Raw genomic sequence first — 16491 nt, 5'->3', positions numbered from 1 at the left:
CTAACCTTAAGACACTGAGCAAAACTATATAGCTTTAGTATTCTTACCTGCATTCTTTCACCATCAAAGGAGACGAGAGAATTTGAGAGGTGATTCTAATGAAATCTCAATCACTTTTGCTTGGTGTTTCACAAACACTGATGTATATTCTGAAAGGAAGCTGAAACAAGGAGGAATACTGATCCAGTCATTCAAATGCAGTATCATTTCCCTGTTTTTCCTGTTTTGTTTGCTATTTTCAGGTTCCTGATTCCGCTCTCCCTTGTTACCTTACTAGCTTTCACACTGCTGGAGTTTTACCTCTTCACCTAATTAATTGTGATGGGGGATCTTTAACTCATGGTTTCATTCATAGCCATTGCTTTGTCTTTATTCACATAATTGATAAATGCTCTCCATTTTCCTTGAATCAGTTTCCTTTCTAAAGAGTAATACATGTCACGTTCTCCACATTTATCTCACCAATCTCTTAAAATTTTACTCACCTCAGTCTTTTTCCGTTTTATTACCCAGTTCTTGCACTGCCATATCCATGAAGTTCTCAGTCCCATAGTATAACCAGGTCCATTAACCATGCCCATGTACTCCAGTAACTTCAGCTTCTCTGTAATTCCAACCTTCTTGACACTTCTCTGTATAAATGGCAGGTCAGCGTGTCTCTAGCTAAATCTACTCATTTCCTGGCTGCTCCAGTAGAGAAGGAGGAAGAATCCTACTGCATCTGCCTGAATGAAAGGAAAACTGTGGCTTGGGCAGTAACACCAAAATCTCTAGGTAAGAGGCTGGACTAATGGAAATACTAGAATAAGATACCTGTGGATAGCATCAGATCTTTGGTGTGAGGAACTAGGACCCCAAACCTGTCTGGAAGTAACTTATCTGTGCTAGAAGTGGGAAGTCCAGCTCTGAGGCTGAGACACAATATTAGGATGCAGGTCCTAAACAGACTTTCTAAGGATTGTGGCCTTTTCTCAAAATTTGAATAGAAATCACAAATTCCCTTAACACTTGCAAAATGCTTAGACATCCCTGTTGTGGAGCTATGAAGTACCTTAATGTGTCTGGGTCTGAAATATTTAATTCAGAGCTAGCTTTCTCTGAATCATCCCCAATCAAGACTGTTTGATTTAGAAGACCTGCCCCTCCACTGCTCTTCTTGCTGACTGATTAGCACCCGTTTGGGTGGCCATCACAAAAGAGGTGGTCTAGAAGGCTGCAGCTGGATCAAGATAAAACACTGGCACATATTTAGCTCTTCTCCTGGAAAATCTCTGTAACACAGCTGAGAGTGCCCAGCACAAGCACAAACCCCCATTTCCCTTGTGCTGCCCGGCAGGAATGGCTGACCCCTGTTTCCTCCAGGGCAGGTGGAGTTCTCGGTGAGCGCTGAGGCCCTGCAAAACCAGCAGCCCTGCGGGAACGCCATAGTGGAGACCCCTGAGAAAGGACGGAAGGACACAGTCATCAGACAGCTGCTGGTGGAGGTATGGGGGATGCTGAGTTAGGTGGCGGAGAAGAGTAACAATAATTTCATGCTACATAGTAACTGTTGCTGCATGATAAAGATCTTTAAGTCGTGATAGCAGAAATAATGGCTCTTATTCTGCATGCTTCATTAAACTAAGAGTTGATAAATCTCATACAGGCCAACAGATCCCATAACTCATAGAATTGCTGTCTTAAGTAAAAGCAGTGTATTACATTACATAAACAGGAAACATAAGCAAACATGACAGGTTCATCCCAGAGACATCATCTGGGAGAAAAATGAGAACTCCTTGGTGTTGCCTGTAATAAGTCACAGGGAGAGGCTACAAATGGAAGCTTTGCCAGAAAACTTATGTGTCTCCTTCAGTGCATGGCCAGTACTCTAGATCATGAAACAGTTGCCATGATCTACATGTATTTCCAAACAAAAAATGCCATCACTGTTTTGAATTGTTTTTATTATACTTTTAAGAATGTTCAAAACAATATTAACTGACTTTTTTTTCATTCTTTTCTACATTTTTTTCTTAGACAGTATTTTACAATGATTAAACCACAGTTTTTATGATAAATAGGCAGTCATAAAATTTATCCACAGTATTAAGACTCCCTGTGTTATTAATGGCAAACAAATAATACTAGCTTTTTGCATAGTGAGTTCTATACAATATCACGTCACAACATTGTCACTCCTATACATGAAAAGAAATAAATAATTTTACTTAAGAAAATTTTGTCAAGACATCGCAACTCCTCCATAAATTGTAGATATTCCAATTTTCAGTTAGGCAGATCTAGGATTCATATAATATATAACTTCAGAAAATGTTTTTCTAACCTGTATGTAATGATGGAACAACAGTCCTGTTTTTGTCTGTTTGTTTTGTTTTATTTTTTAATTTTGCTTATTTACAAATGAATGTGATTGTACAGTGCATTCCATGTATCAGGGCACAAAGAACTATTGAACATTTCAGGAAAAAAATTGCAATTTCATACATGCCTTCAGGAAAAAGAGTAATTACTTTGTTCTTTGAAGATACTGGAAGATAATTGCTTCTGAATTTTAAAAGAGTCTTTTCTCCCAGATGGTGCGGAAGTGAAAATAACTGAATAAGCATTAAAATAACTTCTGTTGGGTTGTCTAAGAGATTACTGGTATCACTCTGTTATTGTAATGAAGTAATTAATCTACCCCATCTAGCTGTGAGTGGATAGAATCAGAGATTAGCATCCAACAATTAATTAGGAGGGGTGGATACAGTGCAACTTGCTTGGGGTGGAGCTTCATTGTCCCAAACACATGGATGTCAATATTCCCTGCAGCAGGTCATGGGACTCTAGGGAGAGCAAAGGGAGATGACCAGAGTCCGTGGGGCATCCTCTTGCCCTCAGGAAAACAATCCTTGATGAAAGCTAATTGGGATACAGGATGTTTTTTGTTTTCACCCAGGAATTGCATAGCTGGAAAGGAAAATCTTTTGAATAATTAGTTTTGTATATTTTAATTTCCTGTTGAAATGTTCAAAATCAAACAAAACAATGGATTCTCATTTAGTTGCATTTCAGGGTGGTACACTGAAACAAACACCAGGCACCTTTGCAAACAAGCATTTAGCTTGGTTGTAGTTTATCCTAATGCTTTCTCTCTTTTTATTGGATTTTGAATTTTCTCCAAACTTTTAATCTTTCTCCATATCTTTTATATTGAAGAATGAGAGACAACATGTTTTAACTGTGTGAGAATATCAGGGTAATACCATTTTTTACATACTGGAAAAAAAAAATCTTTTGGCAAAAGCTGGAAACCAGTAATGAAGGAATGGCAAGTCCCCTGTTTGGAGGATAAAAAAAATGTTGAGGGGGTCTTACTAAATTAAACTCTGAAAAAAAATATTTTCTAGTAAAGATTTGATTCCTTAGTTTTATATCGAATCTTCTAGATCACCTCAACAGAAAATATGTCTTCTTTTCAGACTTTTCTGAAATAGAGGAACAGAAGTTACCCTCATTAAATGTGGTCAAAAATCACCAGTTGAGTGGCGTATATTTAAATTTTGGTTTTTCTAATATGTAACTTGTGGGAACATTGGAGTGCTTTAGTTATCACCTGTCAAAACTCTTGCATGAATATCCTGTAGTGTCACAATCAACTGTAAACAGTCTGAAATGTTCCGCTAGGCTGGACTAAGGAACATATCTGTGTTACAGATGACAAAAGTCATCTACCTGGACTTCTGTAAGGCTTTTGACACAGTCTCTCATTCATGGCCTTTCAATACTTAAAGGGTTCTTATAAAAAGGATGGAGAGGGACTCTTTGCTCATGTATCTACGACAGGACATCGGGGAATGGTTTTAAACTGAAAGAGGGGAGATTTAGATTGGATGTCAGGAAGAAATTCCTTACTCAGAGGGTGTTGACGCACTGGAACAGGTTGCCCACAGAGGGTGTGGATGTCCCACCTCTGGAGGTGTTCAAGGCCAGGCTGGATGGGGCCCTGGCAAACCTGATCTAGTGGGTGGCATCCCTGCCTATAGCCTGGGGGGTTTGGAACTAGATTATCTTTAAGGTCCCTTCTAACCCAACCCATTCTATGATTCTATGATTCTATCATCAGTTTTGTGTGCAGAGGAATGTCTTTGTAAGCAACTTCTAAAGGCTTTGCATTATGATGAAGTAATTACTACAGGAGAATTTGCAAGTATTTTATTTTCTTTTTAGTGTCCCTTTTAGTTTCTCTGTTGATAATTCTTTTATTTCTTTTTCTGTCTGTTTCTCACTTTTTTCTTTTTTTCTTCCCTCTTCCCCAAAGCCAGAAGGGATGGAGGTGGAAACTACATATAACTCTGTGATCTGTGCATCTGGTAAGAGCTTATTTCTTTCTAGGACTTTTTTTTTTTTTTTCCATGAAGAAAAGACTAAGACATAAAGAGAAAATGAGGCTTAAAAATTATAAGGATTAATGAAACTGAATAAGCTACATGGATGTCCAACTGGTAGTGAAACTAATTCTTCCTAAACAGCTGTGATTGTAATAGCTTCTGCAATTGCAGAGCCAGAAGCATAGCTCTTAGGAAGTAAGGCTGCCTAGGTCCCTGTGGGGACAGAATATCTGGTATTTATTAGGGTTATCTCTAATGTCTTTAATTCTATGTAAGTAAAATCACAAACTGAACTCTGCCAGGCCTGCCCACCAAAGCAGGAGAGGCGAGAAAAATAGGCTAGAAAGTGTATTTTCCAAACCAGGCCTGCTGATAGTGCAATGTAGAAATCCATAACATTTTGTGTGTGAGAGTATTGCAGGCCTAATGGAAAATGTGCAGGATAGGAGGATTCCACAACAAAAATGCAGATGAATGGATTTGTTGAAGGCAGGAAACCCCTGTGCAGTGAATGGTATCTCAACCCATTAGCTGATACGCATACATGTAGACGTAATCAGGAAGCCTAACCAAACTGATCTGGTCGTTGTTCTTATTGTTTTTTTGTTTGTTTGTTTGTTTCTGTTTTTGTTTGTTTGTTTTGTTTTTTGTTTTGTTTTGTTTTTTTCCCCAGAAAAGTCTATGTCAGAGACAGTTGCTCTAGTTCTCCCAGAGAATGTGGTGGATGGTTCAGCCAGAGCATATTTCTCAGTGCTAGGTAAGTGAAGTACTCTCAGTGTCACATGCTGTTTTAAAACACTGCCATGTTTTTTTCAACCTGTGCATAGTTGACCTCTGAGCCCTGAATTATGCTAATGTGCCCTTGAAAATCTCTCATTACCCAGGCGACATCATGGGCACTTCCATGCAGAACCTGCATCAGCTCCTCCAGATGCCATTTGGCTGCGGGGAACAGAACATGGTCCTGTTTGCACCCAACATCTATGTCCTGGACTATCTGAACAAGACAGGGCAGTTGAGTGAGGAGATCAAATCCAAGGCCATTGGATACTTAGTGAGCGGTGAGCTGGGACACGACTTCTCTGTTAATTCCTTTCCTTGGCATAAGGATAAGGACACTTTACCACTGTCATGTATGATCTGTGGGAGGTTTTCCTAGTGCATTCTCTGGAAGGGAACATGATACTGTAGGAGGTCAAGTGCATATAACACAGTACCTACAAGAAAGAATTTGGTACTCAGGTAGAGGTGCAGGGTGAGAGAGGACAGTGTCCAAACAGGAACATAGAAAAAGTCCAGAACTGGCAATAAAATAACTCTTTTCTATAAGAAAAGGGTTTTATGAAATATATAAATCAGTATGTAACCAGTAACCTTGGCAGCTGCTTATACTGAATCGCAGGCCCCTGAAGGTCTTTAGAACTGAGATTTCAGAAGTGTTCTTCACCTTTGGCTGGGCCTGATTTTTTACAGCCAGAACAATTTCTACTACATTTCATTTGTATGACTCCTTGAAAAGTACTGAGACAACAAAAATATTCTGCTCTCCATTTCAGGGTATCAAAGGCAATTGAACTATAAACACTGGGATGGTTCTTATAGCACCTTTGGGCCCCAATTTGGGCAGGCTGGGAATACCTGGTAAGACTTCAGTTCTGCTGGCTTTGTATTTCTGCTCTTCATCCTCTCCCTTTTCTCAGTGTCCTCTTGTGCTTGGTCATTGTGAAAGCTGAAATGTAGGTGTAGGTGAAAGGATAATCATGACATCATAAATAATCATGTGGGATAATGGAACAAGGAAGGATGCTAAGGGAGATCCCCTTTAGGTTTGTAATGCTGCACTGATAGCTATTTACCTCCCCAATACCCTGGATCAGCTCAAGTAAGGATGACCCTCAGGATGCCCAAGCAAGCTCTTCTTAACAGATGCTGATGAATCCCTAGAATGCAATTGCCCACCTACCCACAGTCCTCATGTCTGTGAATGGCAGTTACCTTTAGCATTGGTCCCTGTCTCAACAAATTGCTAAGCTAGTTTGCAGTTTCCATCCAGACCACGTAACCAAGTTCTGGAGCTTCTACTGCTTTCTTCCGGAACAGTGATATCTGCATGGGCCCCATCACCGGTGATGGATACAGGGCTGTTTGTCTCAGTTCCCTTTGTTGCTTTCAGGCTCACAGCCTTTGTCCTCAAGTCCTTTGCCCAGGCCCGGCCATACATCTTCATATATGAGAAGCACATCCAGGATGCTTTGATCTGGCTCACTCAAAAGCAGAAGGAGAATGGTTGCTTCCACAGTTCTGGGACGCTCCTGAATAATGCCATGAAGGTAATATATCTGCCTGTTTGGCTCCATATCAGCTTTGTGAGGCTGGAAGTTGACTGTAAGTCAGCCAGCCTAAAAGAGATATATCAGCACTTGGGGATTGGGAAGGAGGGGGAATCTATGTATAAGAACTATTAAAAAAGCAGGAAGAAGCCAATGGCAACTTCTGAAGGACTTAACGATAAGTAGGAGGCTAGGAAGAATTTGTCCTTGCATGATGTAGATAGCGTAGCACAGGGAGAAGTCAGTGGTGCTCTGTGGGAATGACATCTACTTTTGTGTTTCCCTGCAGGGTGGAGTGGACAATGAGGTCTCACTGACAGCCTACATCACTATTGCATTGCTGGAGATTCCTCTGCCTGTAACTGTATGTATCACCTGAGTCACTATTGGTAGTAATTTACCCTACTAGGCCCCCACAGATTATCAAGCCCCTTTACCTTTTAAAGAGGAAATACTGTCTGAATATTCTTTCTTTTCAAGCCCAGACTGGAATAACATTTCCTCCAGTCTCCTCCCTTGTTCGATCCTGTCTCCCACATAAACATTTCATTTAATCTTTTTCTAAGTTCTTTTGTGAAGGATCTTGCTTTTGCTCACTTAAAAGAGTACACCATGGATTAACTGTGAGTTAAATAATATTTAAATCCCAGAAATGACACGGATAGGTTTTCTACATCCAAAAAATTCTCCTTTTCTGTAGAAATTGTACATTCCTACCAGAACACTAGAAAGAGCATACTGTGTTGGCACAACACCCCATGCAATCAGTCAGGCAATGAATACTTTCCTAGGCAGAAGGATTAGAGCCCTACTTCCCACTTTTAAAATCAAAAACTGGAAAAGAAACACCGAAACATGATGTATTAGAAGAGAGAAGGTACTAAATAAGGAACAGCCTCTGGCTGTCCATTTGATACCTGGGGTAGAAGACATGGAGAGGAAGGAATACATGATGGTACAATCTCCATCAGACAGAGCAGTGGGGTTTTTCAAGGGTCCATGTGTACAATGGACCTATTCTTCCTGTTTTCTTATGATAGAATTCAATGGGAGAGCTTGTTGCCCAGCCTCACTGTCTCCCTCTCCACAGCACTCAGTGGTGCGTAATGCTCTCTTCTGCCTGGAAACGGCAGCAAATGCAGAAGAAAATCACGTGTACACCAAGGCACTGCTGGCGTACACCTTTGCCCTGGCAGGAATGGAGGAGAAGCGGAAGGCAATGCTTGGCTTGCTTGAAAAGGAAGCAGTGAAAAAGGGTGAGCGCTCCTGGTGGGACATTGCTTTCTTCCAGCCCACAGATATTATCTTTTCCCTTGACAAAACGGCTCTTGTTGGTGGGGCAGTGGGTGCAGGAAATGGCTTGTGTGGGTGGGGAAAAGTGTAGAGAGAGGAAACACTTGTGCAAGGTGGTTGCATTTTTGACAGGTCCCTCTCAGTGTCCAGTCCCACTTCTCTGCTCTGAGGGGAGACACAGAATATAGTATGGAGGATGATAAACCAGGGAAGAGAGAGATATGCTGAGACAGAAGACGAACATACGGGTCATTTCAGAGGCCCTAGCGTAAGCTCCGTGTCTTGCAGGAAACCGCATAAAGACTCAGAAGTGTTCTGGCAAAGTCAGCCTGGGCAGTCAGGTTGCCCAAGCGTTGTCTGTCACGGTGCTGAAGGAAGCGCCACCAGCACCTTCTGCCTTCTGCACCTGCGGGTGGCTCTCAAGCCCTGCTCCTCACGGAGCTTGTTACTTGCCCCACCCGGGCATCTCTGCTCAAACTGGGACGGTGTCCCAGCCCGGTGCTCCGTGTAGATCTCTGGCTCCATGAGGTGTTCAAGCCTTTAAATGCCTCCATGAGCGTGGAAGCGGTATCCTGGTGCGAAGACAGGACCTCAGCACTCCTAGACTAGTTGTAACCATGCAACGAGTGAGGCGCTATTTCTCTGCTCCTGTTTCACCCTGTAGTTGCATGCTGGGGGCTCTGTCCTCACCACAGCACCAACAGGGCCAGTAACTCCTTTGCAAGTAACTGTTCCTTGTTGTCTTCTTTGCCCGCTCCATGCCCCCTGCGAAGATGGATCTGTTCACTGGCAGCGGCCTGGGAAAGAGATGGTGGCTGATCTCCCCTGCTATCACTACCGAGCTCCCTCTGCTGAAGTGGAGATGACGGCCTATGTGCTCCTCGCTCACCTCACCACACAGCCGGCACCTTCCCAGCAGGAGCTGTCGTTTGCATCTCTTATTGCAAAGTGGATCAGCGGTCAGCAGAATCCCAATGGAGGCTTCTCCTCCACCCAGGTGAGCAACTCCCCTCCCGTGAGCTCACACGTCAATGTCAGGAGAGTGTCAGCGTGTCAGAGAGCAAGGTAGGAGCACGGTAAGGTTTGCCCCGGCAGGAACTGTACCCCCGCAGTTAGCCCTGTAGCATGGGAGTGACTGATATTTGGATTCATGACCTAGCTTTCTTGACGCAGAGGGACAGAATGGCAGTGGCATGAGTGACAATGCAATTTGGGGTCCTCACCACAGTTTGTGTATGCGCATGCAGGTGCTGCTTCCCCCTGTGGAGAATGCTTTTGAAGGCTCCACAGAGCTCCACAACAGGGAGTTGAGGGTCAAGCGAGTGCTGTGCAGAGGACACAGCGAGAGCATGGAACCATATAAAAACTCACCGTTTCCATCTCTCCTTCCTTAAGAGTGGGGAAAATGGAGAATGGAGGAGAGGGTGCCCACCGCCAGCAAAGGGCAGGCTCTGGGAGGACGGGTTGTGGAACGGCTGACTGGGCTAACGCGGCCATCCCTGGGTGCCGGGACCCGTCTCTTGCAGGACACAGTGGTGGCTCTTCAGGCCCTGTCTCTGTACGGAGCTGTCACCTACGCCAAGAGCGGAACAGCTTCCCAAGTGACCCTGAGGTCTGGAGGGGACTTCCAGCAAGACTTCCAAGTGGACCCCTCAAACCGGCTGCTGCTGCAGCGCGTACCCCTGCCCCAGGTGCCAGGGGAGTACAGCGCAGAGGTGTCTGGTGAAGGATGCGTCTACCTGCAGGTGAGGGTGGTGGAGGCTGGTGCTGTCCCGGGAGGGGAGCCCCTTCCCCGGGACAGCAGGAGCCAGGGAGAGGACAACAAGGACAAAGGAGAGGGGAGGCGTGTGAGGGAAGGCTGTGGCAGAGGAGAGAAGTGTTGTTGTGCGGGGGAGAAAGAGCAGGAGGGACAGTGCTGGAAGTGTGAGGAAGCTGTGAGAAGGGAGAAGAGAGAGGGCTGGGCAGGTAGGCGATGGTCTCTCTCCTGGGCTGTGCACGCACACCCACTCTCACAGAGCTGCTGGCTCTCCCCCAGACGAGCCTGAGGTACAACGTGCAGCCCACGCAGGAGGACGCGCCCTTCACGCTCCATGTGTACACCACCCCAGAGACCTGCGAGGACTCCCAGGCCCACAAGGTCTTTAACATAGGCATAAATGTCAGGTAAGTCCGTGCCTGGTCTGAGCCTTCCTGGGAAGCCATGGGAGCTGGAGGAGCTCTGGTGGTCCAGGGTGAGGCAGTCTGGGAGGGGCAGGTCAGCCCCCGCAAGGTGCGCCAGAAGCAGCCGTGCTGGGAGGAGGCTGTGGAGGAAGGGGGCGTCCTGCGGGGTGGAGCTGTGTGAGGAGCCCAGGGCTGCAGTAGTGAGGGGTGGCACAGGTGACTAGGGAAGTGCAGTGGGCTGGAGAAGAAGGTGTTGGGCTGCCAGGAAGCTGTGGGACGTCAGGCGTTAGGGAAGAAGTGGAATTGCCCCCAGCTTTGACTCGAGGTGCTCTGAATCTTTGCTGCTTGGTTCCTCAGTTACACAGGTGAGCGCAACGTCTCCAACATGGTGATTGTTGATGTGAAAATGCTGTCGGGATTCATCCCTGTCAAGTCCTCAGTAAGAAAGGTAGGCGCCCATGCGAATTATTTCTCCGAGGATATCTGCCCCTAATCCATGCGTTTTTTTGAAGGAGCCCTTAGTTGTTCTGGTATCTTTTCCACTGTTAGCCCTGCCTCACTTTTTACCCTGGTTCTTTTACCCATCTCCTGTCTACTGATCTCCCATGGTGCACGAGGGATTCCAGTAGCAACAGCCCCTTCTCACTCCTGTACCGCTTTTGGTAGCTTGCGTTAATGTATTGTGTGGACCTGAGCCTGAGAGTTGGGAAGAGATGATCAGGCCCAATTTCAAGTATTCAGGAGCCCCAAAAGATTTTCAATAGCTGTGAAAATGCCATTCCCTCATTACTTTTTTTTATATTTTTTTTTTCTTGTCAAGGAAGTGCAACAGCGTCAGCTGGTCAGAACTGTGACCAGAAGTCTTAATGTGAGGGGCTCTACACAAGAGTATTTGCTGATTCCTATAGGGCATAGTTTTTCCATGTTTTAGTTCTCAGCCTCAAATTAAAAAAAAAGTTTTGTGGTAGGAAGAAGATTCAGTGAGTTGAAGGATGAGTGACATCCCTTCAGATCTGTAACCTCTTCCTTGTATCCTCTTTCCAGCTTTCAAGTATCCAGCCTTTCCAAATCCAAAGAACAGAAGTCAGCTCAAACCACGTTCTGGTGTATATAGCAAAGGTGAGGACAAACTCAGGGTTGCAGAGGGACACACGGTGGAGCTCTGAATTACATTGGCAATAACATGGACAAAGAAGTAGTGGAATGTTAAGCACCTCATGTCTTGTAACCATGAAAAACAAACCTGTTTGCCAGTCTCCTTGTCTCTCTTGCGTGGATGACTCTCCCATCCCAGCCCTCAGCAGGTTTCCTCTCCGTGCCTGCACACAGATCAGCCCACACCTGCCCACCAGCCACCGGCTCCCCCAGTGTGGGGAAAGGCCCCAGGGTTTCCCCTTGCCCCTCAGCCAGGCCTGTAGTCCTACACACATCCCCATGGCCCAGAGCACTGGTGGCAGGGAGAGCACTAGTGGAAGTTGGCCAGTGAGGAGACACCAGGAGGGACCAAGGCAGATGCAGAGGCACCCCTAAGCCTCCCCTGCTTCCCTTCCCCAGCTGAACTCCGAGACCTTGAGCTTTTCCTTCACGGTGGAGCGGGACATCCCTGTGCAGGGCCTGAAGCCAGCCCAGGTGAAGGTCTATGACTACTACGAGACAGGTAAGTGCGGGTCTGGGGGTGCCCTTGGGAACGAGCATGGGGAGTTGGATATGTGGAGGTGCATGGGAGCTCTGGGGACCCACAGCTGGCCCTGGCACCCATCCCTATGCCAGCCAACAGCCCTGCTCTCTCCTTCCCCTTCTGTTTTCCAGATGAGTTTGCCACACAGGAGTACAGAGCTCCATGCACCACAGGTAGGGTATGGAGAGCCCTTCTCTTCTTCAGTTTTCTACATCTTCCTCACTATGCATGAGGTTTTCCATTCAGTGCTTATGTCTGTCTGACAGTTATTTTGAATGAAATTTTCCCAATGCACATGCACAGATTTTGGATGCAAAACTGTGAACACAAGAGGCACAGTGGTGTTGTCTCATTGAAAACTGACTCTCCCTGTATTCTTACAGTCAGGTTCTCCTGGCTTGGCTGAAGGTGCCCCATTTCCTTCTTCTTTGAGCTTGAGTTTCTTACATCATTTTTGTTGCCTTGGCATCAGGGTATCTGTTGGTTCTTCCTGAGTGCTCCTGCTAGTGTAGCTATGGGATCTTTCTGATCATGGGACTTGGCTCTTCCAAAACACTTGGCACTCTGCTTGCCAAAAGCGCTCTGTCTAAATCAATAGAACAAATCAAGGTCACCAAGATATATACCCCATAGAGCAGCATGTCATGGTCTGACCTTCCATAATACCGTACTGTGCTCCAGAACCTCCTGCCCAAGCATGGTATACCTTTCCACCAAAGCTGTAATATGGTACTGCTCGTAGCCCCTCATTTCCTACTCTGAGTATACAGCCATACCTGCAGCAGGAAGGAATCAAGGAGGAATCCTGCACAGCCCTTACTATTGAAGTAGTTCGTCCATTTTAAGAACTTGGGTTTGCCTCCCTCATATGGTGAGAGAAAACTGCCCTGGTGTACACACAGCCATGTCATTTTATTATTTTTTTGGGGGGGGTGAGGGGTTGAGTATAGCTGTACAATATAGCACCCCAGCCTGCTTAGCAGCTGTATGTGGCAAAGCCCTATGTGCTGCTGGCACACTGCAGCATGATACATCTTGCTCTCTCTTTCTCTCCACTTGAGAGAGGGAATTATCATATCACTCTAACTCCTGTCCCCTTCCATTTTCTCTCGTCCTTGCAGAGGAAGTAGATCAGGGCAACGTGTGAGGAATACTCCAAGCTGCTAGACCCCACCTGCCTCGCTGTCACCACCAGCTATGGAGAGAATAGACTGACATTTGGATAGTGCCTGCAAGGAATGTAAAATGAACTTTACAAACAAATTAACTGTACTGACCAATGATTTTTGAACAGCTTATTCACAGTTCTGTTTCTTGCTGCTCAATCTCCAGTCACAGCTTTAATCTGTCTGGCTTCTTAGGTTGAAGAGCATCCCATCCAGCCATGCCTCTGTGCAGAACTGTAAGGCTGACAGTTATGAAGATAGAAGATGATTTAAGTCAGGGTCAGCTTTTCTAATGTAGCCTTCTCCGAGATGTTTACTCCAAACTTGTTAGCTGAGATTCTGTCTAAACAATGGAGAAGGACAGGTACTTCTTGAGAGCAATTTCTCTTCCCTGGCTTAGAAACCATGACTTGATTGAATTGTCCTCTGCAGGTGCCTATCCATGTAACTTACCTGGAGGCAGTCAGGATGGTCAACTAACGTTACATGAAATAATGTGCCCAGGAGCCACTCCTTCCAGGGTTGTTTATTATTCTTAGAAGTGTGGGAGCAGATACACAGTCTGCCCTCTTCGAAGTTATATATGAAGCTTAGAACATGCAAGGGGTGTTGGGACATTGGAGGGCCAGAGGGATATATGCATGTATTATGCTTTAAGCTGATAATTTATAATAATAGTGTGTTCTCCAGATGAAGTTTGGGCCTTCTTGTGGAAACTTCCATATGTTGCACCTGCTTCTTCTTCCAGGTTCCCAGGGAGTATGAGTAAAAGCCCTCTTGGCAAGCAGCATGGCCTAGAAGCTTCCTAGAAGCATTTGCCAGTACCCTGAGTCTAGTATAAATAGCGTGTTTATTTAAATCATGGAGTTGCTTTGGTGAAACTGTCCCTAAACCTCTTAAATTAAGGTGTCTCCAGGTTGTGACTGTTTATTCTCATTAAATGCTTATTGCTAGATATCATGGCTTGTTGTATATCCAAAGTATGTACAGCTAGCTGTTGCATCCAATTTTCTCTTAGTGCGCCTATCCAAACAATGGTACTGAAAACAAATAAAGTTCTTCAGCTATTTTGCTAAATATTAATATTATTTCACATTATCTCTTGGTGATTGGTGTTCACTCACCCAAGACCTTTTTGATACCTCATATTCAGAGAAGCCTATGAAATCAACAGGCTTCAGAGAACACTGAGAAAAATTTATAATTGAGCACGAATACTAATTCCATTTTTATCTGATTTAGAAATAGTAAAACCATTTCATTTCCTACCATAATTTATTTTCCAGGTGCTAAAAGCGACATAGTTTTTGGTTTCTGAATGAAACTGTTTTGATTTTAGACCATTGCAATTTGCTTTTGAAGCATGTAAAGCGTGCTCTGTGGGGGTAGAAATGGAATATTTGGATATTCTTGTGCTTTTCTACAGTAGCCTTGATAAAGTTTCCTGTGTCATATGCCATGGAGGGCCTGCAAGCATGTGACAGACAATTCACATCCTAGTCAAGCAGAGGGATGTTAAACTACTTTACTGATGTGGGCTAGGTAGGGAACTCCAGCCAGATGATAAGTGATGTGGCTACTCATGGGCAGCAATTAGGTGTTGTCTAATTTAACCTGGCAGCCACAAAATATTGTGTTAACTCTTTGGGAGAAAACCATTATCCAAATTCTGTGAATGGAACATATTCCAGACATTTTACGCATTTTTAAACTAAATTGTCATGATGATCACTTTGTTTCATTTGAGGCAGAAAAGATGCAGCAACATAACCATGGTAAACTACTTGCCAAAAAGCAAATGAAAGTAAAGGAGCTGTTGACATCCATCTACAGGTTGCTGTAGATGGGTCTGTATTTGCAAACCTATGTCTGCATGCACAAGTTTGCACACCTGGCACTTTTGAACCTGCTTGCCCTTAACTAACAGTCTCAGCTGGGACTTTGTACCTCCAATACTGTATCTACAATATTCTAATAATCCCAAAGCAGGGGGACAAGTATAAAAAAAATGCCAGAGCAAACTGCTTTCCTCACAAAATTATGATTTTTAGCTCATAAAAGGGAAAGAGGGTCTTCAGACACCCACATGGATAATGACAGCTCAAAGAGCTTAAGCAACATTAAAATAAATATGTTATTTGCTTAATCTGTGACATATTATTGACAACCTGGGTCTGTGCATATGAAAGAAGCTGCATGAGGGATTCCTACAGATATGTTTGCTTAAGCTATCATTGGAAAGTTCAAAGGCACTTCTGCACACAGAGCAATTCAAATAAAATACACCACATGCCATATGACCTAGTGAGCTAGGGCTGATCTCTACTGCATCTTTGGGAGAGATCTTTGGGATACTAGAGTGTATGTGATAATTTGTGTAACTAACATGCAAAAAGTTTAACCCAAACTACCAGATAGGGATCCAGGGCCTCTCATCTGAATTCTGCTGAAATACTCTAAGCCTAATTGTGAGCCTAGCTGTAAGCCTCGTTAGAAAAAAGTTAGAAACACACTAGCACTCTGGTTGATTTGTTTTGTTTCTAAAGGACATACCCAGATGATGGTAACTCAGGAATCAGACAAGCAATTTGGTAATTGTCCCATATAATTTGGCCAATTACAAGAAAAAGTTCCACTCAGACTTTTGTTGCTATACCCATTCAGAGTTTATAGGCACAGTAAGGTTGACACATAAGCATTAGACAAAAGAGCACGGTTATTTGGTCAAATAAAAGCTTCTACAAAAACACTCTGTCATGCTTCCTTTGGCCATCACACCTTCTAACCTACTGTTCACTCCATGTAACACATCAGACTAGGTCAGCTAGGGTCAAGCAAGATCAGCAACTTGTCAAAGGGGAGAAAATGAAAACTGTACGAAAATCACTCAAAAGAATAAAATAGTCCTACGGGCCTCCTCTGAGGGGAATAAGATAAAGTTTTCATAAAAAATGCAACAATTTTGGCTCAGAAGGTAGATCTTGTTTGAAATTCTAGGTGATGTTAAGTTCTCAGTCCCCCTCTGATTTCACTTCAGCTGTTTGGAAACAGACAATGTCTTCTGTGCCAGAATGGGAAATGTTTCCTTTCACAGGTCCTCCCTTCACTTCTATCTGTTCTGAAAAATCAGTTCGGACAGGTTATACAGCCCATCTATTGCACAGCAGTGATTTCACCATGGAATCGCAGGAGTTACATGAAGAGAGGTTTATGTCCAAGAACTGTCTTGCAGAAAACACCCAAATTTACAAGCAGGGATCCAAGTTTCCAGGGCGTAGTGGACCAGGCAGAATTCCCTTTCCTCCTAGAGAACTGGCAAGTACGATGACAAACCTCTCCACTGCCAAAAATGTCTGTCTCCTGGTGTTCCAGAGGAATTGCCAAACACTTTCTTGCAATGGATGGCTCTTTATCTAAATCTCAGACCATAGTCTGAGCTGCAGATGGGAAGAGAGAAAAGGCACACTAACAAAAAGTAAGGCCAGAGGCAT

At 44.3% G+C, this 16491-nt stretch overlaps 1 protein-coding gene across 2 annotated transcripts in view; it reads left to right on the top strand.

Moving 5' to 3' along the window:
• LOC137865786 (alpha-2-macroglobulin-like) overlaps nt 1-14077 on the top strand; it is a 39617-nt gene extending 25540 nt beyond the window's left edge. For both annotated transcript variants that reach the window (XM_068701228.1, XM_068701218.1), the window contains exons 20-36: nt 648-774; nt 1363-1484; nt 4304-4355; nt 5047-5130; nt 5258-5434; nt 5930-6014; nt 6547-6703; nt 6993-7067; nt 7794-7959; nt 8770-8993; nt 9523-9741; nt 10032-10159; nt 10514-10604; nt 11201-11275; nt 11711-11813; nt 11966-12007; nt 12956-14077. In XM_068701228.1, coding sequence (XP_068557329.1) covers nt 648-774; nt 1363-1484; nt 4304-4355; nt 5047-5130; nt 5258-5434; nt 5930-6014; nt 6547-6703; nt 6993-7067; nt 7794-7959; nt 8770-8993; nt 9523-9741; nt 10032-10159; nt 10514-10604; nt 11201-11275; nt 11711-11813; nt 11966-12007; nt 12956-12981 — 1953 coding nt within the window. In that variant the 3' untranslated portion in view covers nt 12982-14077. The remainder of the gene's footprint in view (nt 1-647; nt 775-1362; nt 1485-4303; nt 4356-5046; nt 5131-5257; nt 5435-5929; nt 6015-6546; nt 6704-6992; nt 7068-7793; nt 7960-8769; nt 8994-9522; nt 9742-10031; nt 10160-10513; nt 10605-11200; nt 11276-11710; nt 11814-11965; nt 12008-12955) is intronic.
• Nucleotides 14078-16491: the final 2414 nt, after the last annotated feature.

Source organism: Anas acuta, chromosome 1 (genome assembly GCF_963932015.1).
Source record: "Anas acuta chromosome 1, bAnaAcu1.1, whole genome shotgun sequence".
Taxonomy (NCBI): Eukaryota; Metazoa; Chordata; class Aves; order Anseriformes; family Anatidae; genus Anas; species Anas acuta.
The sequence above is the reverse complement of the archived record's forward strand: the minus strand, read 5'-3'. Positions and strand labels throughout refer to the sequence as shown.